The sequence below is a fragment of the Mastigoproctus giganteus genome, chromosome 10 (assembly GCF_048544385.1).
Source record: "Mastigoproctus giganteus isolate SK-2022 chromosome 10, ASM4854438v1, whole genome shotgun sequence".
Lineage (NCBI taxonomy): Eukaryota > Metazoa > Arthropoda > Arachnida > Uropygi > Thelyphonidae > Mastigoproctus > Mastigoproctus giganteus.
Genome location: NC_143584.1, coordinates 111,453,187 through 111,478,785, shown reverse-complemented (window position 1 = coordinate 111,478,785; position 25,599 = coordinate 111,453,187). Strand labels below are relative to the sequence as shown.

The 25,599-nt window shown below is 35.9% G+C and overlaps 1 protein-coding gene across 3 annotated transcripts in view; it reads left to right on the top strand.

Annotated features, from left to right (window-relative positions):
* Nucleotides 1-3,602: 3,602 nt before the first annotated feature.
* The window catches only part of LOC150079221 (uncharacterized), a 229,452-nt gene continuing 207,455 nt past the window's right edge, over nt 3,603-25,599 (top strand). For all 3 annotated transcript variants that reach the window (XM_090383647.1, XM_090383648.1, XM_090383649.1), the window contains exon 1: nt 3,603-3,865. In XM_090383647.1, the coding sequence (XP_090239773.1) occupies nt 3,796-3,865 (70 nt within the window). In that variant the 5' untranslated portion in view covers nt 3,603-3,795. The remainder of the gene's footprint in view (nt 3,866-25,599) is intronic.

Sequence of the window (25,599 nt, the reverse complement as noted above, 5' to 3'; positions counted from 1 at the left end):
GTACTAACCACGGCTGACCATGAGCATCCTACCAGCCATGCTGTTTCGGATATGCTCTGACCCAGTCGTATGGCCATTACAATTTGACCTTTGTCAAACTCGCTTAAGTCGCCTTTCCCATCTGAAGAACAAAAGTAACACTGATTAACAGAGCTCAGTATCAGGTGTTTTTTATACAGTGTCCCGACTCACGCTGTAGTTCACCTGCATTTGCTTCGATTTGCATAACAACTCCCTGGTCATTATATTTTGGCTCATCGGTGTAGATACACCATAGTTTACCCGTAAACTAAACTATGTACGTAGTGTGAAGGCATTTTAAATTGTATCTCATACTGTGGCTACCTTCATGAGATACCAGATATTGCACTACTTCGAATAAGTAGCGCTTCTCTAGTAGAGAAAACTATTGTTATTTATTCTCAGTGGATACCACCACCCAGGCAGACACAGTTTTTAGGCTGTTGGCCTATCATCAGTGGGTGAGCAGGTACCCTGATAATGCAAACATGCCTCTATACTACGTACGTAGTTTAATCTATGGTGTATCTACACCGATATTATATACAGTCCATTCCGGTTATTTGGGACACATCGGGACTAGTGCATTTTGGCCCGATTAAGCGGCTGCCCCAATTATCCGAAGTGTCACGTAAATAGTTAAAATTACAATGTACCCCCCCATTTACAATTGGTTCACTGTACAATCAAATCACGTTATGATGAACCCAACATAGTAAAGTACCGTTCACTATACGATGTGCAGTAAGCGCTGGTCATTGTGATCACGTTTGTGATTTGAATTTTAATTCTATTAAACAGCAATTCTAATTATAGAAAATAGGAGGAATATTATCCACAGGCTATAAAAGTAAAGATATATTAAGTACAAATTTAGCCTTTATTACTTTACCAATTAAAAAATTAAATGATACATGAAAATCAGAATAATTAATACGTACATACGAACTAGTTGACAGTTCTTTTCACTGACATTTGTGGGTGGGGATTAAAATTTAAAACAGTAAAAAGATAAGCAATCAATAACAAAGAACACGGCACACACAAATTGCAAGTAACGCAATATATGCAAGTGAAAACGGAGTAACGAGTTATGAAGCTTTAAAAATAGGAATAAAGAGAAGATCTGAAAATAAATTTTTTTATATGAGTGAAGATTTCGTGGAAGTGTAAACACATTTCACTATAATAACCCACAGAATTCCAGCTGTCGGTATTATTGCAAATTCAGTAAGATCGAGTTTACTGTCCATTTATGATAGATTTCACTAACAGAAAAGCCCAACAAACAGGTGACTGCTAATTGTTTTATGGTTGTGACCTCCAGAATTTCGACTGAACCAAGTGGTTCAGTCGGAGACAATCGTAGGGTAATCTCCAGTGCTGCGGTCTCCTGCCCCAATTAAGCGAAGTAAACCCTGGCTATTTTCTCGATTGGTTTCTGATTTTAAGATTTGCCCCAAATAAACGGCCGCCCCGATTAACCGGTGGCCCAAATAACCGGAATCCACTGTAGTTGAAATAGAGTATAATATAGTTGTTTAGGTGTGGTTTCAGCATCACTGGCTCATTCTACTATTAGAGCACTGAATTCTACAACAAAGTTGCTTGTGGCTAGTAAGTTTTACTTGGCCATCTCGAAGTGCAGATGTCATGCAAAAATCATTACATATTTTGGATTCATTACACAGAAAGGAACCCAGATGGATTACCACAAAACTGAGAAACTGTTTAGAATGCATCTGATGCTATTAGAATGCAGCATGAATTACACCACATATGGAGGTGCATAATTTAGTGTTACATAAATGGCAATGCATACACTGGAAATCTGAATAAACTATTATTAATGGAATTTTTCTTTTCTTTTACATTTACTGCATTTAACTTTTACAAAGTACGGGTAAAGGACCTTTTTGAAAACCTTGTATACACGGTGCTTGAAATTCATAGGGTAATAGGGATCATGTTTTTTGAGTAAGTCAATATAAAAATATAGCTGCTTTGGTCTTAATTTAGTATGGGCAGTGGTTATTAATAAATAATCAAACAATCTTCATAACCCAGGTGTATTATAATAATTTAGGTTGATGTGAACATTTTAATATAAGAAGAGTTGAAGACCTCTCAAACCACCAGTAAAAAGGCATTTATTAATGTATCAAAGTGCTTTTTTTTTGTCCTACCAATAGCCAGGAAAAAAAAATTAAGCAACAAGAGCTTTTAAATGATGCATTAACATGTACTGTAATACAACTACTGGACGCCAGTAGATATATTAATTACACCTGGGATAGATGTTTTCTCCCTATCCACAACGTGGAAATTCTGAAAAATACACCCCCTCCCCAATAATATTGCCGAGAAATTTAAATTACAGGCCAACATACATGATCTGCACAAAACTTCAATAGCAAATACGTCTCTGTGCGCTCTTGAGTTTTAGTAAGTTTGATGCGTACTATAAGTTCGCTCCACCCTTGGAAATTTTCTGCGGACGCACCTGAATACTGCAATCTTATTATCGAAGCAAACAGTGCCTTCCACCAACACAGGTATAATAACGGCTTTTTTTTTTTTTTTTTTGGTCAAGCCATTCAATATGTTCTTACTATGCACATCTAGAATAAAAACTTTTTTCTTTTTCTGAATAAATAGTATGTTCACAAACTGAGGTCTGTCGTTTTGTATTGCAAAGCTCGTTGAACGATAGTAATTTGGAACAGTTTTAACGATCATAACCTGTTTCCTCGTTACTAAAATAAGGATATAAAACAGAATTAAAATAATGATACAAAAATGCAAGACACTATACTCTTAAGTTACATTTAACGTAAGATCGAAATTTTCTCAAATAAATTGCGAAAATAACTAAGAGATCTTTGTCAATCTTTTGTTTGCTCACACGTGGCAGCAGTAATGCCATGCAAGGTACAACCGCATATGCCTTGTATTACAAATTTGTTTTTTCACTTGTTAACAATAAATTACCTCTCTTAATAATTGACAATTACAATTTAAACATATCTGAAAAATTTATTATCTGTAGTAAGTTCAAAAAAGCATTGCTGATAATGTGAACAACACAAAATTTGCTCTGTGGATGATCTTTAATCGCAAAATATTTTGGAAATGGCAATTTTTAGCAACAGGGTTAAGTTCTTTTTTGGGGGGGGGGGATGGGATTGGGTTATATCACATTAAAAAAACTTCACGAAGTGGCAGAAAGACACATAATTGTAACATTACTTTATCGCAGATAACTACTGTATATACTTACATGTGACTTCAAGTGGCGAAAACTGGAAGTCAGCCGCGCACGCGCTAAACAGTCAACGTTGCAATGGTGTTTAGCGGGGTCCTAAAAATAATCTGCACCACTTCACCAGAATTGAAACTAAAAAATCAATTTGGTAATTGATGAACACAAAGTATATTTAATAACAAAAAATTAATAAAATTAATACAAATGTTCTGATTTTTATTAGACTCATGAATTCTATTTCTTTAAAAATATGTAATGTTTTTGGCTTTGTGGAGTGCGTATATGATGTCACCACGGAGATCATTGACCAATGAAAGTCCTCTGTTGTTGATAGCATGCAATTAAAATGCGACCAATGTAACTGATGTATACCGGCGTTCTATGTGTAGCGTGAATGTGTACAAGAAGGGAGGAGAGAACAAAGTGAAGACGGTAAACATCGGAGTTGGAGGAAGGAGGACGGAGGTTGGGATAGAACATCTGAAAGTTAAACACCACCTTCAATAGCAATGTCGGAAACACAGGAAGCAGAAGAGCCAAGTACTACAGTAAATAATGTTGCAACGAAGAAGATTCTTGGTGAGAGATAAAAGTAGTGTGTGTAGCTCGCGAGAAGTTGCTTTTCTTGAGTTATTTTTACTTGAAAGAATTTCTTGCTAAAAGGAAAAAAGGTTCATTTATTATTATGACTTGCTTTAAGGCAGTCATCGAAGATATTTAATGTAGTCATTTATTTTGGTGATTTTTGGCAATATTTGTTGACTTATTTATTGCTGAACACGCCTTTTTTTTTTTTTTTTCTTTTTTTAAAGCGTACTTCAAAAAGTAATACCGTTGCATTACTTAGGTTTTCGCAATAGTTTATAATCTGCGCATAGGAGGATTACAACATTATCTCAGCAGCAATATTACTTAGTTTTATATATGCCTGTATTCATCTCTTCTCACAGAAATAACCATATTAGCATGGTTCAGGCATATCGTATATCTTCTAGTTTGCAACGATACGTACTCGAAAGATATATTTTTTTTTTTTTCTTTAAAATCTTCAACTGGCAACATGCATAAGGCGTTAGTGTGCATAAGATAAAAAGTGTTTTTTTTTTTTTGTGTGTGTTTTTTTTCACTAATTGTGATTTTAATATAGTAGCAAGAGTAAAACTGCTGGATGAAAAACGTAATGGATGGTCATTACGTTGCGACTCTGCTGCATTTTTTAAAAATAAAATGCAACCCCCCCACACACACAACACAGTAAAAATGTGCCCGAGAAAAACTGGTAGTGTATGTTTTTAATACACGCACCCTAAATTTGATCTGCTTTTATATTTTTTTACAGAAGGCTATTGGATATTTGGCCCTAAGATAAGGCCTAGTGTTTGTATATAAAAATAAGATCGTATCGCATTACTTATAGTAATAAGCTGGAGTTTGACTTTTTATCGAAAAACAAACTATTGTATAGTAATGTAATGAGTGATACTTTGAGAGAAAATTTGGTTCGTATGCTAGTATTGTCAGTAAACTTTTAGTAAAGAATTGTGCATATTGGATTAAAGCATGTTGGGATCATGAAAACAAAGGATGGGAGAGGATGATCAAGCTCTTTATATGATTTATGAACAAAACAATACTTAAATAATTGCATGAAAGCCATCTTTTTGAAATCTCTTGTATATTATCAATAAAATAAAAACTGAAGCAGGTAACTCGCCCCCCCCCCACAATTGTGCCCGAAATGGAGTATTTGGTTAAACTTAGTGCTAGGAATATTGATCAAAAATCAATTTAAGTTTGTTAGTAATTGGAAGATTTAATACTTAGAGATATATAAACAATATGAAGGAATTTATTTATGCATGGATAATGCACACACATCATTTCTACTACCAGGGTAGTTTTAATATATCGTTTGATTATATCTCATATTGTGAATACCTTCACAACGAGTTGCCATGATATTGCTCTACCTCGAATATGTAACACTTCACCCATGAATAAGAATAATGTTACTTATTCTCTGCGGATACCACCACTCAGACAGCACAGTCTTGCAATGCAATGGCAACTCGTAAAGGTATTCACAATGAGATATAATCAAACTACCTCGGTAGTAGATGTGCATTGCCCATGCATAAATAAATTCCTTCATACTCTTAGGCATTTAGCCAGGAAATATCTTGATTGAAACAGAAACTTGTTATAAATGCAAAACTTTTTGCAAAGGAAGATTATAAGTGCTGTCTTTTTAATGGAAAAAAGATAGCACTTGATAGTCTTCAACAGGAGTCGCAAATTAGAGAAATAAGTGTTTATATTGTGTAAGTGACCAGAATTTAAGCAATAAATGCATTACTTTGTCATTGAATAGATGTTTTGTCTGATTTGTTAATTGGTTTTCTCCTCTTACATGCTGTTCTTGTTAAACACAGTATTGTTCCTGTTTCCTGAAAGGGGTGCAGCTATTAAAATTACATTTTCCATAAATGTAAAATATTCCCAATTTTTTCATATGAGATGATAATTAAATAACTAGTGTGTAATAATTTTCTTATTCCTTATGTTGAGAATTATAAAATAGTGAAGATACATCATTGGTAAGGGTCATGAAAGTTAGAAGTTGGAATTTTACTAATTGCTTATAACCAAGATTAGATAAATGATTTAAGTATATGGAGTAATTGACTTGATATTTTTTTTTTTTTTTTTTTCCTTTCTTTCTTTCTCCACTCATACCCAGGATGTAGCAATTTATTGCTGATGAGTATTAGTTTATTTATCTGAATGAATGGCAGTAGTACTTATTACAGTAATATTTATTTGTGGGACAACTTAACAGCTAGTGTTATAATCTGATAGAGCAGTGCCATGAAACATTTGCCCTTATGATTTTACTTTAAAAAAAAATTAAGTCAAGCTGTGTTTCACTTGATAACCATTTATTTACAAGTGAAACATTTGTTAAGTTAACTAACATAACTGCAGCTCAATTTTATTCAGTATATACTATAACAGCTTGACTTTAGTCACAAAATTTAAGATGTATTTCTAAGATTACAATAATTGTAAGCTATTGATCACCCCAACTTTAAGAAGAAATTGAGGCCCATAAATGATATTCCATTTAAGTGTTTGTTCCTGCTTCTGTTTATAAAAGTGTAACTTTTAGTGCATTCTAAGATAACTTTTGTCATGGGTTTTTAGTTTTAGAAGTTCAAGAATGTATAGAAAGTGATTAAAGTGCAGTACTTTATAATTTTCATGAGGGTGCCTGCAGGTTAATTTTTTTTTTGTTTTTTTTTTTTTTAGGAAACAGCAAATTGATTGATCAATTTGAAGCTTCAGCAATATGAAAACTGAAGCTAAAATTAGAATTACCAAGGAAAACCTACCTTTCTGTTAGGAAAGGTAGATGGGAGAAAGTAGTTTTTTGAAAGAAAGGAAGACTGGATTTGGAAGAATGATAGAGATTGCAGATGAATATACAATGGGGTAGGGAAAAGAGGAGTTTCCAAAGTAGTCTCTGGCAAGAAATATCAGAGCAGGCATGCACAAGTTCCACCTTCAAAGTGAAATGAATCATAGAGAATAATTGGGGCAACTGAGATGAGTAGTGTTTGAAAAAACTGATAATTGGGATTTTGTCAGAAAGTAATTGGGGGATTGGCAGATTAGGTTGAAATGGACATCATTAAGATTGGAACTGAGACTACATATAAGGTGCAACAATAAAGTTCCTGGATTGGTGTTGTTGCAGTCATGTTTGAGAATAAATGGAAGTGGTATGTGGTACAGATAGTGGTACAGAAATTTTCCAGCAGGCTGACAGATTGGAAGGAACAACCAGTTTTATTAATAGCATCAGCATTCCATGTCATATTTGTGCAATGGAGCTACAAACAAATCAGTTTGCTTTAAACTGGAAAAATCTACAAAAGTAATGTGAAATGTTAAGAACTGTTTATGGTGATACAACTTAGATACTAAATTATACCAATGTGTTTAAATGGTATAAGCGGTTCAAAGATTTACATCAGGATGTTTGCAATGACCCAACAAGTGGGTGTTCGTCAACTCCTTGAACTAAGAATGGAGTTGCAAATGTTTGGGCGAGAAATCATCATTTGACACCCCCCCCCCCCCAGAACAGTAAGTTGGATATGAATAAGGAGACCATTTGTCAACTTCGGCATGAAGATTTAGGGAAAAGGAAGGTCTGTGCAAATATTGTGTACAGCCTCGGATAAAGAGTAGAAGCAACAAAATGTCATCATATGAAGACTTCGTGTAGACTTGTCAAGACGGTCCTAATTTCCTTGACTGTGTTGTAACTGGAGATGAGTATTGTGTGTTTTTTAGTAGAACCCAAAGACGAAGCATCAGAGCATGCGGTAGACTTTAAAATCAACACCAAGGCCCAAAAAGTTTCACTTGCAGAAGTCCTGGATCAAGATGATACTGATAGTGGTGGTTTTTTTTTTTTTTTTGAAAAACGGTGTGATTCCCAAGAAATTTGTACATGGGGTGGGAGAGTCAATATTGCATTCTATGTACAGGTACTTCAAAGACTACTGAAGCATATTTCCCAGGTGAGGCCACAATTTTGAGAGAAAGGCAGCTGGTTCTTGTTGCCCAACAATGCTCCTACCCATTCTCCACTTGCTGTGAAGACATTTCTGATGAAACTTGGTAGTGTATAGATCAAACATCCACCCTACTCTCCATATGTGGTACCAGTTGTTGTTATTTGGTTTTTAGGAGCATTGGCAACTAAGGCCATATTGTTCCAAGGATATGCGGTGGTCATTCCATGACCTTTCTGCATCCATGTTTGGCGGTCACTGTCTCAAACCCCAATCTAATCAAGAAGCATGTGCTATGCACTGCCCACGTGGCTACGGAGGCGTGTGGCACCAGTGAACTTCTTCCTCTTTCCTAAGGTGAAAACTGCTCTCAAAGATTTCAAGATCTTGAGGAAATAAAGAAATGTAAATGCCAACCTAAACATTCTCTTTGGATGTCTTTTCCAACTCTTTCAGAAAATTAAAATGGTATAATAAGTAAATTCAGTCTTGTGATTACTTTGAATAAAAATAAACCCATTTTTGAGCTCCTTCACTTTGTTCTTTTTATTGCACCAATCCAGAAACTTTATTGCCACACCTCTTATTTGGAAATGATGAGAATTTTTGGGAGTTTATTTTTTTTTGTAGATAGCTTTCTTTTATTAGTTTGCCTATTCATGATGTATTGAGTAGAGAAAAGTAGAGGGGACAAGTATGAATTAATGAAATTTCTGGATGTGACATACACACAGCAAGAATATATCCAGTTGCTTGGTACAAATGTGACTTTGACAATGCCTCCTGAATGAATGTTGCTTGGACTCCCTCCAGTCACTAGCTGGGTTACGTGCTAGCTGCTTCCTAGGAGTTACCAGCTGGTTCATTCAAACGGTTATCTAGTGGCGGCTTGCAAAAACAGTTTTAGAACTTTACCCACTAAACGCAAAGAATATTAGATCTTGCTGTAATGTACATCATGCTGCCTGATGGAAGAGATGAGATTGCCTTTTTCTTTTCAATCTTCTAATAAGCAAAGATGGATGCTTCGTGAACTGCCTAGTATTATTGCCTGGTGATACAAAGTTCAGCAGCCCTCCATAATACACAGCTAAATCCTTTATTTTTTATTTCTGGACCTTTCACATTGGAGACAAATATTTGTAGAGTTACTAACAGTTCCACCATCATGAAGATGCAAGCAGAGCATTTGGTTGTTGCAGAATGATTGGATGTCACAAAAATTTGGCCACTTAGCCTGTAAGTGGAACTTAAATGTCAGTGTTTTAGACTCCAGTATTAAGCCTAGTGTTATATCTAGAAGGAAGGTCTGACTTTTCATAAAATGGATTATATCCAAAGGAATTTCAGTGGTTAAGAGAAAGGTGCACGAGTTTTGAGGTATTTCTCGGACTCCAGTTAGAATGACAACAGTGCATTATGGGGAAATATTTAAGGGATATATATTAAAGCCTTAAAATGCTTTCGTTCCACCATCATAGAGATCATATATCTCTATTGGGGATTACCCTGACATCTTTTGTGCATAAGCACATTACAAATATTGCTTCCTCTGTATCAAAATAACTGGGTTTTTTTTTTCTTTTGCTCTTGACATTACTCTTCATCTAAATAGCTGCTCACTCTGTACAAATTAAATCCATCCTCTCATGGAATATTGTTCTCATATCTGGAACAGTGCCTCTAAAACCCCTCTCAGGCTTCTAGATTCCATTGAAAAGAGGGCAATTAGATTAATTAATGACTTGTCTATTTCATAGGCATTCTGCTGCATGCCTTTTCAATAGCTATTTCCTTGGGCACTGTTCTTCTGTGGCTTCTATAATTCCTGCTCTCTCCCTCTTCGGCAGCAGTCAGAACATGTGACAACTAGTCAACATCCTTTTGCCGTCCAACTTCAAACTTACAGAACCAACTTTTCTTCTTTCTCATTTATTCAACTTCCATTTTCTGGAACAACCATCTTTCATACATATTTCCTGAAAGTTACATTCTACAGAAGTCTAATGTCAACAAATATCTTCTTTCATCTCCCCATGTTTGTGGTTTGCTTTAAAAAAAAAAAAAAAAAAAAAAAATCCAATGTGGTAAGATGGATGACAAACAATGCATATAGAAAATTTTACTTGGGGGAGGAAAAGTTATCAAACTACTAACTATCATAACTTTTTTTTTTTTTTTTTAATTTAAAGAGTTCAGTAATACTGAAAGAAACCACTTACGTTAGGAATAAAATAAATGATTGTGATTATGTACCATTTGTTTTATTTTTACCATGTCTATATGAAATACTAATATAGGAACTGTAGAGAAGTTGACACTAGTTGATGTCAGTTCATGTGAGTGAGTTGGAAGCAAAGGTATAATGAGTAGTGATAATCTAAATTCCAGAAAATTGTGAAGAGCATGATGAGTCTATGTGCAGATGGAATGGGCGAGCAAGCATGAATGTATTATAATGGCAGACTTTAATCAGCCCCAGATTGATTTTAATAAGTGGAAGGGAAACTTGCCATGGGGAAATTTTTTAAATAAAATAAATTATTTGTACCAGCATGCTAGAGAAAGTACTAGAATCAAAATATTCTTTATGTCATCATTACTAATGAATCAGATGATATCACAGGGCTTTAAAGTACAGGAAGTGATCATGCAGACATCAGTTGAAAGATCTGGCAGTAGTGAAGAGTAGCACAAGTTTTAACTTCAGAAGAGGCTACTTTGACAGTTTTAGGGCACTATATGGTATCTATTAATTGGGCAGATTGCTGAGTAATGGGAAATAAATTTTTGAATTATCTATATAATATAGGTGTAAAAACACCATAGACAACGTTTAAAGGAAAAAAAACTATGACAGTAGTGTAAAGCAGCACTACATTTCCCATTAGGCACAGTGCCTAGGGCCTACGATATTTTTAAATCAAGAAAAAAATTCACTCTTTTCATGACAAAAAAATGAGCTAAGAAAACATGCACAATCTTCTCTAGGAGCTTCAATTCAATACGCATACACTATTTAGTAACTGTCCTCCAGACTAGAAGAATCTAAGTGTAATGTTCACTCCATCAATTGAGGTGGTTTATCATTTATTATAGTTGAAACTTGTCTCGTTAATTGATGTGATTTGCAGTTAGTGCTAAATTAGTAGGGGGTAAAAACATTTACCCCCCCACTTAAGCACAACATTTTGGAATAAAAGTGCCTAGGGCTTAGGAACACCAAAAGGGCATTATTTCAATTGTATCTCATATTGTGCTCATCCTTCACAACGAGTTACCATGTATTGCACTATGTCGAATAAGTAATGCTTCACTAATAGAGAAGATTATTGTTACTAATTTTCAGAGGGTACCGTTTCAAAGCTTGTTGGCCTTTCAGCGGTGGGTGTGCAAGCACCCTAGTATTGCAAATACGACAACCTAGTTGTGAAGATAATCCCACAATGAGAGATGCCAAAAGGTGTACATGATAATGTTTAAGTAAGACTTGATGCAACAGGGCATAATATTTTTAAGCGTTAATTATCTATATAATATAGGTGTAAAAAGACCATGAAAAGCCAACAAGCCTTGAAACAGTACTGTCTGGGTGGTGGTGCCCGTTGAGAATAAGTAACAGTAGTCTTTTCTATTAGTGAAGCGTTACTTATTCGAGGTAGTGCAGTACGTGGTAACTCATTGGGAAGGATGAGCACAATGTGAGATACAGTTGAAATGATGCCCTTTACACTACTATCATAGTTTTTTCCTTAAAGAATTGTCTATGGTGGTTTTACACCTATCATCAGCCATTTTCAGTCCACTGCAGGATGAAGGCCTCTCTAGCAACTTTCCAGGTCCTTCTGTTTTGTGCAATGGCCATCTACTACCCACAAACTCATGAATTTCATCTATCCATTGCCGTTGTTGTCTTCTAGGGTTTCTCTTGGGTACCATTCTGTTATTTTCTTAGTCCATCTGTCATGTCTTCGAGCTATGTGTCCTGCCCAAGACCATTTTAGTTTTGATAAGAATGTCCTTTACTTGAGTTTGCTGCCTAATCTGTGTGTTTCTCTTCTTATATTTTTTTTTTTTATTTTATTAATAAAAAGATACACAACAGGTAACCATTAACAGTGTATATAACAGTCCGATTCCCATATAATTCATTCCATTCTTCACTGTGTAGTTCTCAGCTTCTCTTTCATTCTTTTGGTGAGTGCTCAAGTTTCATTTCAAAAAGTCATGGTGGGGAGTATACATTGGTTCATTATTTTGTTTCAGACAAATTGGAATATTGCTGCTCAGTATGTGACTATATTTCCTGAATGCTATCCATCCAAAATTTATTCTTCTCTTTACTTCCAGCCATTTATCATTATTACAGCTAATGACTTGTCCCAGATAAGTATGACTCCACCTTTTTTAAATTACTGCTTTAATCATATCCTTGGTGTTGGTGAAGACATCAAAGATGGATATTGTTGGGATAGCAGAGATGTGGTGTCACACAGATATAAGGAATGCAGAACTGGAATTTGGGGAGTACAATGGGTACAGAAAGGATAGGAAGGGAGGTGTTATGCTGTTAATTAAGAAAAACATAAAATCAAAAGAAGTGCATCCAGTTGATATAGATGAACAGTCCACTGTTGAGTCAGTTTGGTGTGACATAAGCAAAAATAAGAGTAGGGGTGTGTTATAGGCCTAATGAGTACAATGAACAAATTGTACAGAGAAATAGTGGGCTAGTAAATCAGAATGTCTTATAATGGAGGATTTTAACTTCCCAGATATTGACTGGAACTTGTGGGTTGGTCACTCGCACACTAGTAAGACTTTTGTGGATTTATTGGATGATTGTTTTTTTTGCAGCAGCATGTTCAAGAGGCAACCAGAGAGGGTAATACTCTTGATCTGGTTATCAGCAGTGATCATCCTTGTATTAAGAATTTGCAGATAAAGGAACCACTAGGTGGCAGTGGTCAGTGTACTGATGTGGGATTTACTTAAAGATCATCAGGGGTAAAGGAAAGGGTTTTTGCTTCCGTAAAGGTGAGTACAGTGGTCTCAGAAAGTTTTTTTTAAATTCTGTACAGTGGGATAAACTGACGATGTTACCAACAGTAAATTCTAAGTGGGAAGCATTCAAGGAATTGTGGATGCTACTAAAAGTTTCATACCTATTAAGAAATATTGTTCAAGGTTTAGGCCTAAATGGTTATCAAATGAACTAATGAGACTCGTGACAGAAGAAAAATGCATGGGATGCATATAAATTATCAAGCAACTCAGAAGCCTAAGGCAGATTACAAGAAATCTTTGGCAAAAGATGCTAAGAAAAACAGCAACGATTTGTTTACTTATATAACTCTAACAGGAAGGGGATGAATCTGATTGGTCCACTTGATATCGATGGTTCGACTGTTGATGATCCTGATCAGATAGCAAACAAACTGAATGAGTATTTTGCATCTACTTTCACACATGAGTTATTAAGGTTTGAAAATGGTAGCAGGGTGCTTAATGATTTTGTAATAACTGAGAGCAAAGTGGAGGAGCAATTGTTGAAGTCAAACAGACACCTGGGGTGGATGGATCTATCCAGTTATATTAAAGGAGGTGGCAAAGCAACTAAGCAAACCCTCAGCCATAATCATGAGAGCATCCTTGGACTCAGGGGAGGTCCCCATGGACTGGAGATGTGCAAATGTATCCCCAATTCAAAGGGGGATCGAAGGGTGACAAGAGTAATTACAGACCAGTTAGTTTAACTTCTGTTCCCGGTAAAATAATGACGTCACTGGTTAAAGATGCATTGTAGGATCATCTAGACAAGACTGCAGCAATAATTCAGACACAGCATGGGTTTGTTAAGGGAAAGTCTTGTCTGACAAATTTGATAGGATATTATGATGTGGTTACAAAGGAACTGGATGCAAAAAAATTTTTGATATCATATATTTGGATTTCAAGAAAGCTTTTGACACTGTTACTGATGGAAGACTATTATGCAAAATGGTATTAAGGGTAAGTTAATAAAATGATGGTTGAATGGGAGAAGACAGAGGGTGGTAATTAATGGGTGCTGCTCTTTGTGGACTAATGTTATTAGTGGAGTCCCACACAGTTTGGTATTGGGTCCTCTGTTTTGTATATTTATCAATGATATTGTTGAAGGTATATCAGGCTTAGTGTCGAAGTTTGCAGATGATACAAAGGTTGGCAGGGTTGTTAATGACAGTAATGGCAGTGTGCTACTGCAACAGGATCTAGATAATTTGGGCAGATGAGCTAAGAAGTGGCAACTGAAGTTTAACCTTGACAAATGGAAAGTACTGCATATGGGTAGAGGTTACCACAGAGAAATGTACCAACTGTGTGGTACTACACTTAAGGTGGTAGAAAATGAAAAAGACCTAGGGGTAATTGTGCAGTCAGATATGAAGTTTTCTGAGCAATGCAGACAGGCTGCTAGGGCAGGTCATGGGGTTTTGTCAATGATGTGTAGGAATTTTGCTAGCACGGAAGAGGTGATTGGCCCTCTGTATAAGGCAATGGTCAGGCCACACCTTGGGTACTGCGTACAGGCCTGGAGGCCTCATTTTAGGAAGGATGTAGATTTTCTTGAGTGTACAGAGAAGGACAACAAGATTGGTGTGGGGAATGAAGGAATCCTCTTACCAAGAGAGGCTTAAGTTGTGCAAATTGCAGTGGCTGGAGACTAGGCACCTGCACGGTGATCTGATTGAGGTGTATAAGGCCTTGAATGGGTTGAGCACACTGAATTCTGATGGGATCCTTCCACTTGTCAGTGTTTTTCTTTCTCTTCATTTGCCATCTTCGGTTCATCATGACAAGTTTCTTGACTGATTTTTTTTTTTTTTTTTTTCTTCTTCTTCTTCTTTGGATTTCTTTTTATTGATAGGTTTCTTGGGCTTCCATCACTTTCAGAAAGTTGTAATATTCCTCATCGATATCTTGGTCCTGAGCAGGCTGCAGAAGCTCAAACTTGTTAAGTTCCAGTACATACTGCTTTTTCTCCTCTTCTGTTATCTTAGACCTTTATATTATTTACTTGAGTCAGTTTTATCCTTTCTTTTCTTACATCTATATCAAGTAGGGTTTGCATAAAACCGACAAATTTCAAAACCAGGTTTAACCTAAGTTTAACTTCTGTTCCGGGTAAAATAATGGAATCGCTGGTTAAAGATTCTTTGCAGGATCATCTAGACAAGACTGCAGCAATAATTCAGACAAAGCATGGGTTTGTTAAGGGAAAGTCTTGTCTGACAAATTTGATAGGATATTATGATGTGGTTACAAAGGAACTGGATGCAAAAAATAATTTTGATATCATATATTTGGATTTCAGGAAAGCTTTTGACCCTGTTGCACATGGAAGACTATTGTACAAATTTGAGCAGAATGGTATTAAGGGTAAGTTGCTACAATGGATAAAATGATGGTTAAGTGGGAGAAGACAGAGGGTGGTAATCAATGGGTGCTGCTCTTCTTGGGCTAATGTTATTAGTGGTGTCCCACAGGGTTCGGTGTTAGGTTCACTGTTGTTTTGTATATTTATCAATGATATTGATGAAGGTATATCGGGCTTAATGTTGAAGTTTGCAGATGATGGCAAGGTTGTTAATGACAGTAATGGCAGTGTGCTACTGCAACAGGATCTAGATAATTTGGGCAGATGGGCTAAGAAGTGGCAACTGAAGTTTAACCTTTGACAAATGCAAAGTACTGCATATGGGTAGAAGTTACCACAGAGAAATGTACCAACTGTGTGGTACTACACTTAAGGTGGTAGAAAATGAAAAAGACCTGGGAGTAATTGTGCAGGCAGATATGAAGTTTTCTGAGCAATGCAGACAGGCTGCCAGGGCAGGTCATGGGGTCTTGTCAATGATATATAGGAATTTTCTAGCAGGGAAAAGGAGGTGATTATCCCTCTGTATAAGGCAATGGTCAGGCCACGCCTTGAGTACTGCATACAGGTCTGGAGGCCTCATTTTCGGAAGGATGTAGATTTACTTGAGCGTGTACAGAGAAGGGCAACAAGATTGGTGAGGGGAATGAAGAGAGGCTTAAGTTCTGCAAATTGCTGTAGCTGGAGACTAGGCACCTGCACAGTGATCTGATTGAGGTATATAAGGCCTTGAATGGGTTCAGCACGCTGAATTCTGATGGGATCCTTCCACTTGTTCAGATTACGAACCTAAGGGGGCATAAATTCAAATTAAGGAAAGACAGATGTAGAATAGGTGTGCGGAAATTTGCCTTTAGCCAGCGGGTGGTTAATTGCTGGAACAAACTTCCATCTGTCGTTGTGGAAGTTGATAGGTTGAATAAATTTAAGGAGGAACTGGACAGGCATTTGGAGCGAATGGTGTGGTTTCTTTTTTTTTTTTTTTGTTGGCTGATGCTGCATAAGCTCATACATTTGCTTTCTTGCATCACATGTCACTACTATTACTCTTAAAACCGATTTTTCTCAGACTTAGGGAAAATAATTAAAAGCTTAAGGCATTTATTTTATCTTGGGTAGATTGTACAAATCGTAATCAAATCTTTTAAACAAAATCTATCACCTTTTATAGTAAAAAAGTAATTATAGTAATTTATCGTATTTATTTCTCTGAAGGCTTGATTGTATAAACTCACTCTTGGCAATTGAATTAAAAGAAAGTCCATCTAAAGCAGCTAATTTTGAAATCTCTTCTTCCATAGATTTTTAACGATAAAGTTTTCTAATGTTCTTACCATTTTTACAAGAGGTTCACTGTTATCTTGTTTAATGTCAATATGATGCATTTTCTTTAAATGCAACATCAAAGATGATGTAGATCCTCCAGACGACTTCATTATCTTCTGACATTTCGAACATTGTGCTTCATCTTTGCTTTTTCAAGCAAAATAATTCCATACATTTGATTTCATCTTAGACATCAAGAGTAATAAATATTAATTAATAGGAATTTATATCACCCACAATTTTAAATAAAAATATTGAAGATAACAAAGGCACAATACTATGTATCACTCAGCAAGCACTGAATGGAGTCTCTAAACAAGGCAAGTTTCAAAATTTTCACGAAAAATTTATTTATTTACTCGCAATTTTTTTTTTCCCCAATTAAATCTATTGTATTTTCAAAATTACAAAAAGCTAAATTTGGTGAAGTTGCTTTTTTGGAGAACATTTGATTGCAAATTTAATAGGAATAAAGAAGCAAAAAAACTTTCTACGATTAAATTTGATGAAATATTCAGGGAATCTCTTTCTAGTGGGTAACCATCAATAAGGCACGTTCCATAACTTGCCTGGCGAACAATATAGATGGAACGGAGAAATTTTGAGCATTTTCTTTTACGCCATCGCTCCGACTCACTGAGTTGTAAATGAGTACACCTGCATCGTGTTATGATACAGGTGGGAAGATAAAAGGTACCCCTCCTAGATTGAGATCTGCCCATGAGATTCGTACCTTTAAAAAAACATGTTTAAAACATAAAGCAGTTGAACGATCCAAACGAACAAACAAAAGAAAATGCGCGTAACAAAAAACTATTCGAGGGCTAACTAAGAAAATATTCGAATCCAGTTTTAGAAGCTCGGTTTTAACAACTCTATATGAAAACAGATTAACTTGTTTTATAAAACCAGTTTGCAAGCCCTAATATCAAGTGTGCATCTTGCCATTCTGTGGTCACTTTCAACATTGTCCTTGTTCAGGACAGTAACAATATTCACGATATATCTTGTGTTAGTGAGGATGATGTCAATTTCATCAGTTGTTAATCCATTTGGGCTCTTCCACGTTCATTTTCTGTTCACCCTTTTCTTGAAAAAAAAGTGTTCGTTACTGACGTTCCTCGAGATTCTGCAAATTCCACAAGTCTTTCACCAATTCCAAAATTTCCAATAGTTCCCCTTTCTGCGCTGTTTTTTCTCTTTCTAACCTTAGCATTGAAGTCCCCCATAATGATAGTGTAGTGGGTTTTCTGCTCATCTAGAAGACTCAATTTCGGTGTAGATTTGCTTCAACCTCTTCATCATTGTGGCTCTATGTTGGTGCACAAATCATAACCTTTAGCTTATACCTCTTAGAAATACTGAGTAGTAGTCTTGACACCCTTGGTGATGTACTTTTGAATTCCAAAATGTTGCTTTTTATATCTTTATGGACCAGAAAGCCAACTGCACTTTCACTGTTTCCATTGGTGTACAGCAGATTTCCACGTGATAAACTTATAAGTGATTCATTTCTTCTTGTTTTAGCCAAACTGATGATATTCACATTTTCTAATTCCTTTTCCAGCTCTAATATTCTATCTTTACCAATGAGCAATCTTACGCTGTAACAGGCCAAGTTCAGTTTCTGTGCATGATAGCCTGGTCATACCCAGAGATTCTTAGCATCCTCTGCTTTCACTCTGATCCTCTTGCTGCCGTAAGAGGGGGAGTGAATGCCGCTGGGGACTGAGGGCCATTTGTTTTGTCTTACTGTCATGTGCTGGAGGGTTTGGTCTTTTCCTCTCCATACTGACCACTCTTCTTGAAGAGAACTGCTCTACACGTTCATTGCCACCTAAGTGATGTAACAGGGCTTGCCATCTAGAAGAAGGGGATTTTAGGGAGGCAGGCCAACTGGACTTCTAAATCTTCTGAAATAGAAAGATGTATTGGATCCATCAGTGTTTTAGCCTGTCTGATTACACACAGAATGCCTGTTCCCCTCTAAGCCCCTTACACCTATATTATATAGATAATTAACTCTTAAAAATATTATGCCATGTTGCATTGAGTCTTAATTTTTGAATTATGGAATACTTTTAAAGCAAAAACACAAATGGATGCATAGCATTAAGAAAATACTGCAGGTGGAGGATGCCAGAATGGATGGCTACAGAGAGAGAGAGTGAGGCAGAGCCATGCAAAATTAGTGCTTTTGTAATTACAGATGACTGTTCATTAGAAAATTTTTGTGCATAGGGACAAGTAAAGCTCCCGGAGTTTATGGCATATACCTAGTATTTTTGAGAGACTCCACCAGGGAGTGTATTGAACCATTGGGGTTAATTTTGGATCTGGGAGATTCCTTTGGATTGGAGAAGTGCTAGTATATAAAGGCAGTTTTAAGAGAAGTTGATGACTACAGATCAGTTATTATTATTGGCTTTATGGTGCAAGGAAGCCTGATGCTTATGCTGCACCAGCCAAAAAAAAAAAAGAGATCACCCTGAGATAGTCAGAAGTAGAGGAATCACCAAGAAAGAAGAATTGTGATGTACAGCTCAGGACCCTGTGTGTGCCAATCCCATACTCAGAAATGTGAGCCCCTGGGGGTAATTAGTCTGACTTAAGTGATAGGGTACATCTTAGAGGTAATGATTAAGAGTGCAATCCAGTGACATTTAGATAGATATGGCATTCTGAAGAACACAACATGGTTTTGTTAAGGGGAAATGATGTTTGACAGTTACTCATGAGCTGGATATAGGGAACAGTTTCAAAATAGTTTATTTGGATTTTAGCAAAGCATTTGACTTGCTCCCACGTGAAAAGTTACTGTATAAGCTGGAGCAGGTTGTAATTACTGGAAAGGTTCTAAGATGGATTGCTGCGTGGGTGTAGGGCAGAAGGTTGTGATTAATGGATATTTTTCAGATTGGTGTAATGTCAGGAATGGGTCCCCGAAGGATTGCTTCTTGACCAACTGTTTCTCATTTTTCATAAATGATATCAACAGAGGGGTAAAAGGTATGATGCCAAAATTTGTAGGTAAAGATTGGTAGAATCATTAATAATTAGTGCCAAACAGTCTTTCAGGATGAATTGAATAGACTTCAAAGTTGGTCAGAAGTGGCAGCTATGTTTTAATGTAGCTACTTGCAGGATAAGTGGGCAGTCTTACATTTGGGGAATAGCAGCCTCAAAATAAATTACCCACTTGGCGAAGTTAAATTAAACAGTAGAGGAAGAAAGGTACCTGGAAGTTATGAGACGGGCAGATATGAAGTTTTCCGAACAACATGAACTAGAGTCAGTTTTATCCTTTCTTTTCTTACATCTATATCAAGTATGCATCTTGCCATTCTGTGGTCACTTCCAACATTTACCTTGTTCAGGTAAATTCAGGACAGCCCATTGTGTCCTAGTGATGATTTATCGAATGCTATCCTATAGAGAGGTCATAATCCCACTGTACAAGGCAGTTGTAAGACCACATTTATAATACTGTGTTTCAGGTATGGAGACCTTGTGAAATAAGATATTGAGCTTGAAATGGTACAAAGATGGGCAACTTGAATGGTCAGATTGGCAAAAGGATGATCATATGAGGTAAGACTCAGATGATGTGGGCTATAGAGCTTGGCACCCAGTCACCTCAGAGGTGACATGATTTGAGAATTTAAGGCTCTGAGAGGGATTAGTAAAATGAATGAAGGCGGAACTATCGCTGTTATAAAGAATTCCAGAACTCTGGAGCCATATTCAAATTATGGGGGTTGAAGTTTGGATTATATTGCAGGAAGTTTTTTATTTTACCCAGTGAGTCATTGATTTATTGGAATAAGTTGCCCTTGCAGATAGTTGAGGCTGATTAGAATAAATTCAAAAGTCAGCTGGATAGTTACCTATATGAGGAGGAAATCATTTTTTTTTTTGGCCAGTGTAGCAAAAGCCTGTGGCTTCCTTTCAGTGTAAGGTGAATACCATAATGTGGCTTTTTATTCATTATTATAATTTTTTTATCTGAAACTTAAATGCATTTATTATTACTTCCATTTATGGCATATTGCTGAGAATTTGTTGATTGATATTTATATGTAATCATAAGTTTTTGTCTCAAGTTGTGCAAATCAGCAGATTCTGTAACCAGTTGGTTAAAAACTATTCAGAAAAACTGCTTTATCTGTGACATTGATATTCCAGAGGTTCACTGCATATAACATTTATTAGCCAAAATAATAAAAGAAAAAATATTCACATAACAGAATTAATATGTAGTTCTTTACCTACGGAGGGTAAGTTTCATATCACATTATCTAATATTAGCATATAGTTGTATATTAGGATCTGGTGGTTAATTGATGCTACTTAAGTTTTGTAATTTTTTTTAATTGTCATCAAGAAATTGCTAGCTACACATTAATAATACTTTAAAAATTAATTTAATGAATAATAAATAGGTTAACTTTGTTAACCTGAATATGAGGCCCAGTACTAGTCTCAGGATAGGATTTGAGGAATCCAGAGACAAATTTCATATTATATGTTTTGTGATATAGTGATATTACACTTCATAGTGTGTAATATCACTATATGATTCCTGCATTTCTGTGAAATTTACTTGTGGGTTTTGTTTTTCCCCTACATAAGTTTCTTTTTTAAACTTTATTCTGTGGTTTGTTATTAAGGGCAGCTTTGTGTGAAAATGTTTATATTACTATGACCTTCATGGGAGCTATTTTTGGTGTTTTTCATTTCCTGTGTTATCAGCTTTGTAAAACTATTGGCCTTGTGCAGTTAGGGAAAGCTTGAAAGCTTGGCACAGAGCTTCCCAAGTGCCATAATGCTATCTCAAACAAGTTTATAGCAATCATCAAAATAATTAATCACTGGAGCAACAATCAAACCATATAGAATTAATCTGTTCCAAAAACACCTCTGCAACTGCAGAGGTGTTTTTAATAGATTAGCATCTGGTTTTGAACCTGTAGCCTAGGTTGGTATTCTGAATAAGTATCCAACTGTTAGCTATAAAGTTGGCAACTTGGACTATTTTAATTTTCTGATTTATTTTTGTTATATTTCAGTTTAATACATCTTAATTTCTCTATAGAGAGGTACTTTAATTTATGATGTAGGATAACCTTTGCATAACTATTCACTTAACTTGTGCATCTAAATGTATGTTCTTTGGGCCAGAGTTCTCTGTAAGAGTTGTGATTCATCACTTCTCTCTCATTAGAAGATATCCATGTGCAAATTATGTTGGAGAAATTCTTAGCCCATTCTCCCGTCAATGGGCTTCTAAACGAGCAGAGGGAACAAAGTATTTCTTCCCCCTCAACCATGTGAGTTATTTAGTTTTAATCCCAAACAACATGCATATCTTTGTCCATGGGCACACCCTTGTATATTCATAAGTGTGTTTGGTTTACAATAAACCATAATGAATTGGTGCACAATGACCGTGTGTGTTGTACATGCACTATATATATATATATATATATATATATATATATATATATATATATATATATATATATATTGCCTGACTGGTTAAATTTTCATATTATTTTGTTGAATTTTGTGCCTGTGTATGGGGCACTGACTAAGAGTGAAAGACAATAGTCTGCACAAGCTGACAGAATGTAGACAACTTTTTATTTTCAGATTGAGCTAACAGCTCAATCTGAAGAGTAATTATAACTCGCTATCAGCTACCCTGCATTTGTGCCATGATCTGCCTATGGCTTTTTTTTTTTTTATGAAAACCCCAAACACGAAAGGTATCAAAACCTATAGTACTTAGTACCGTGCATGGGTTGAAGGAGAAGTATGGGGGGGGGGATGACGGAAACTTTGCTCTAGAGACAAAACATGGGTTTCACCACTTGCAATGCCAATGTGTTTCAGTTTATTGAGTAATCTCCTATGTAGGACTGAGTCAAACACTTTGCTGAAATTTAAGTAAAGTGTTAAAATTCATTTCTTATATCCAGGTCCACAAGTGACTCAAAATAACTAACCAGGTTTATTAAGCATCATTTCCCCCTTACAAAACCATGCTGCATTTCCTTCAGAATTCCATTTCTATCTAAATGATCCTGTACTACACATCACACTTCCATGATTTTTTGCTCTTACTGAAGTCAGACTGACTGCTTGGTCCCTTCACTCTTAGAACTGCCTTTTTTATATACTGGCAATACATCCCGAATCCATTGATGCCATCATAATTGCCTTAATGATTCAGTATACTTTCTTGCCTCTTCCCTCAAAATTACTCTGTACAGGCAACCCCCATACAACACAGTACTTCTACAACACTGTAGTTATATAATGCAGTTAGAGTATCGGTAAACCTCTCATAACGGTATTTTTGTGTGGAGGAGGGGAACCCTGCTATTAAGTTGGATGTAATTTTTCAACATTTCCACTCTTTTTGAATTCCTTGCTGTTGACTCGCTAGTCAAAAAAAAAAAAATTGAGAAATTCTTGTATTTTATTTTGTTGGGAAATCCCCGTTTTAAGTTCTGTGCTGTCGAACTTGTGGAAAAAATCTAGATTTCAGTTTTATTATTATTGGATAGCACACCAGGCCATCCAAACATCGAAATTATGTTCCTACCACCACAGTTGTTACTAGTTTAATACAACTTCTTTCATTCAGCCATTAGATCAAGGCATTATATCCACCTTTTAAAACTCATTACTTAAGAAAATCGTTACAATGGATTTTGGAAAATTTATTCTGAATCTATTGAAGTAATGGACACATGGAAAAATTTCTGAATTGTGGATTATCAGAATCATAGCTTTATCGCTGAAAGAAGTAAAACAGTCAGCGTTAAATGCTTGTGGAAAAATGTATTGGCCATGGTCAGTTCATTCAGGAAATATGGTCGAACTAGCAGAAAATGTAATGTGTGATAGTAGAACTGCCTATGTCAGTAGGGTGGTAAGTTTTTGATGCGACTACTGAAGCCCTCGTGGATAGCACAGTTGATAGAATTGCCCTCCTCCCCACAGAGTGGAAAAGACCAGAGTTCGAATCCTGTTGATAATGGAAGGAATATCTTTTTTACAACATGGCTTAGTTGCTCAGGTGAGGGTAGCATGGTTTTTTCTCCTGGAATTGCAGGTTTTTCATCCAGTAAAACAGAATAAACCTTGGGACACTCATTTATAGACAATATACACACAGAGTAACATGGCCTTAGTTGCCTATGATGGCTGAAGGTGTTCAAGAATTACTAGTAGAAAAAGAGGCTGGTGGATATGGAATTGGAATTAAAACCAAATCAATTCAGTGGATGATAGAGCAGATAAATTCTAATCTTCCAGATTTTACACTAAAAAGCATACAGGAAGGCATAGTTAACCAAGCAATTAGAATCTTATTTTTTTTGAATGCTCTTTCTTGAATGAAAGGAGTCCAAAGTTCAAAAATGCTTAGTTCCATAAAATGAAATTCACAAAGATTTGTAAAGCAAAAGCAAACAAACCCAGATTACTGAGTTTTCTCTTTTTTTAAAGAGAAAATAAGATTTATGAAATCTAGAATAATGTATTTTTATTAGCTTTTGGAACGTAACCTCCCCCTTTTTGTACTTTTTCTTAGTCCCTTATAACACGGTTTCGCACAACATGACATTTTATAGGAACCTAAATACCATATTATATTAGGGTTACCCATATATGCCATCATCTCCAAGGACCTTACTTGCATTTAGGCTCAAATTTTTCTAATGAATCTTCTGAAATTCAGTATTGCTAATTTTGTGCTTCACTCACACAGTTTCTCTTTGCCATAAAGTCTTCCTTCTGTAAATACTGATGCAAAGTCCTTGTTCAGTTAATCAGCTAGATTATCTAAGACTTCACTGTCCATTATACAAAGGTCTGATCTGATTTTGCTCTTTTCTATGTATTCATGTACATGAGACTTCTTTTCTCTGCTCTTAGCTACTGGTCTTGTACTTATCTTTTTTGTGGTACTGTTACAGATCAGCTAATAGCTGTTCTACGCTTTGGTACGTGTCATCGTAACTGTCTTGTGCTATATTTTCTTAATGGTATTTATGCATACGTGGCCTCTGACAAATTGTTAAAGGTTTATCGCAATTCGAATGCATTTGTGCTCTGTTTTTTTTCCCCACTTGATAGGTGCCAAGTAAAAACTTAACTTCCTCATTTATTTTGCAAATATGTTGTATCAGTTATCTCAATGATTATTTCAACCTAGGCTAAAGGGCCCCACTTTCTTTGTCTGACAATTTCAATTATTGGTTGCCACAACCATTGGTATTTTGGTTGTCCCAATTATTTTCTCCAGTATTTTTTTTGCTTCAAAGGTTGTACTTGTGCATTTGGCTGCTGTGTTATGATATTCCCTGCCAGAGACTTACTGATTTGGATCCCCTCTTTATGATTTTGTTTTTAAAATCTCATTCTGTCAAATTCACTTGTTGCTCCTGTTTTCTCAATTTCACTAATCAATTGTAACTCTTGACTTCCTTTCCTTGAAAGTCTGCTTCTGTAACAGTGAGGTAATTTTCCTTGGCAATTTTAAAGTTCAAAACACCATCTGGCTTCAGTTTTTTGTCACATGGGCCCAACACTAAGATGCTGAGGCTTGTTAATTATTAATGACATCACACAGTTTATTTATCTACCAGAATAGCATTTAATCCCAACCACACACTAGAGGTCTGCCCAGACCTTGCTGTCAGGGCCAAGTTTGACCCGGCAAGGCATAAGATGTTCACGCCTGGTTCAGGTAACGTGAACAATGTTCATGCTCATTTCGGGTACAAATAATTGTAATGAATTGTCATTTCCAAACATTTCAGACTATTTCCTACATTTGTTTTAAATATTATTATTTTTTTATTTTTTTTTTATATATATATTTAACTTTACAGTTTTTAGAAAAAATGTGTATTAGTTCTCTGACACTTAATTCACCAAAATTTCTACACTTAGCATTAGTAGAGACATAT